The sequence below is a fragment of the Lepeophtheirus salmonis genome, chromosome Z (assembly GCF_016086655.4).
Source record: "Lepeophtheirus salmonis chromosome Z, UVic_Lsal_1.4, whole genome shotgun sequence".
NCBI classification, from domain to species: domain Eukaryota; kingdom Metazoa; phylum Arthropoda; class Copepoda; order Siphonostomatoida; family Caligidae; genus Lepeophtheirus; species Lepeophtheirus salmonis.
The window spans coordinates 19121391-19123173 of NC_092584.1; the positions used below are offsets into that span (position 1 = coordinate 19121391).

Here is a 1783-nt window from a genome sequence, read left to right on the forward strand (position 1 = left end):
TAGTTTAAATTTTTAGCTTCTGGGTTGAACTTAATACATCGGTCAATAAGTCCCTTTCTTAACTACCAGATATCGCCACTAACAAAATATTTTTTGGAGGTACAAACATTCAAAAGGTTACTGTCAAAATTTCATAACGTTTGGTTTATTATTTATCGAGTTACTGTGGTTTAAGTGACGCTACTTTTGTGATTCTTAAAAACGATGGATTAAAAAGCAATTTGGTTTGTTATTTATTATTGTTTTTGATGGGAAAAAACACCGTTCAAACCCAAGCTTGGCTTAAAAGATGTTATCTGGACTCTACCCCATTGAAAACAACCATTAGACGAAGGTTTGCCTATTTAAAACGTGGTCGTACGGACACAAATGATGCTAAACGCCCTGGTAGGCCTAATGAGCTGGTTATTCCGGAAAAATTGAAAAAAACCCTGAGAATCATCATAGACAATCGCAAAGTGAAGTTGCAAGAGATAGGGGACACTCTGAAGTTGTTAAAAGGTGGCGTTTACACCATCATACACGAACATTTGGATATGAAAAAGCTGTTTTCCAAATATGGCTCTTTGAATCATCTTCTCCTTGTTGCTTTTGCTTTTGCAGAGATGTTCACGCGAAATAAGAAGGAGTTTTGGCGTCGGTACATCACAATGGATGAAACATGGATCACCAATTCACTCCAGAGTCAAAAAGGCAGTCTGTTGAGTGTTGTGCAGACGGAGAAAGCCGTTCAAAGACTCAAACATCGGCTGGGAAGGTCATAGACTCTGTATTTAGGGATTTGGATGGAATTTTATTCATTGACTACTTGGAACAAAGAAAACAATCAACAGAGATTATTATATGGGGTTGTTGGATCGTTTGAAAGCCGAAATTATCCCGAAAATACCTCATTTGAAGAAGAAAGAGGTTCTATAAAACAGCCGCAAAATTGGTCGAATTGGGTTACGAATTACTACCGCACCCACTGTATTCTCCAGAACTGGACCCAGCGGCTACTGGCTCTTAGCAGAACTCAAAACGATGCTCCGTGGAAAGAGATCTGGCTCAGATGAGGAAGTGATTGTCGAAATTGAAGCATATTTTGGAGGTCTCGATAAATCGTTCTAAACTCGTTGTATCGAAAAGCTAGAGAAACGTTGGAATGATTGTATCGTTTTAAAAGGAGATTATATTGACGAATAAAAATGAATTTTGGTGAAAAAGGTTACTTTCCTATCGAGGGGCAAGACTTATTGACCGATGTGGTGCATTAGAATTTGAGGTTTTGTGCATTTAAAATTAAAATCTATATAAAAATACAAAAGTCAATTAGTCTATAAAAGTAGAATAAAATTAATAGCACAATATAACATTAAAATTTCAGCAACAGATAAAAAAAAAAAACTAATCAAAAACATAAAACGGACTAAATGGGTTTGTTAAGTTTTAAATTTTCATTATAATTTTTATGTATTGGAAAGATAGAGTTAGGATGTATTTTTTCTCTCTTCCAGCCATCGTCTAAGAATCGTCATTTCCCAGGATAAAGCTGTATATCTTGCTGTAGCTGCTAGTAAAACACTCCTCAATTTATAAGGCTGTAGTGGTTGGTATCTTTTATGCAGTGACAACCTTTGTATTGAGAATGCCCTACTCTATTATTTTAGCGTCTGAGGTAGTCCGGTGGTCTCCGAGTCCAAAAAGGATAGTATCCTTTCAAGCATTCGACGTGCATTTTGAGAGGGATTTTAGATAATAAGTTATAAAAAGCATTAAAATACTGACTTCTTGGCATTCCATA

At 36.0% G+C, this 1783-nt stretch overlaps 1 protein-coding gene across 1 annotated transcript; it reads left to right on the forward strand.

Annotated features, from left to right (window-relative positions):
* Window positions 1-248: 248 nt before the first annotated feature.
* Window positions 249-1110, forward strand: LOC121130503 (uncharacterized). The gene is made up of 2 exons (XM_040726240.1): window positions 249-757; window positions 981-1110. Exons 1-2 carry the CDS (start codon window positions 249-251, stop codon window positions 1108-1110), a joined length of 639 nt encoding a protein of 212 aa, XP_040582174.1.
* The last annotated feature ends 673 nt before the right edge of the window (window positions 1111-1783 follow it).

Coding starts and splice junctions, on each gene's coding strand:
- LOC121130503 (XM_040726240.1), top strand. CDS start 249: ATGGGAAAAAACACCGTTCAAACCCAAGCTTGGCTTAAAAGATGTTAT. Junction 758..980: donor CTCAAACATCGGCTGGGAAG/GTCATAGACTCT, acceptor TGTATTCTCCAG/AACTGGACCCAGCGGCTACT.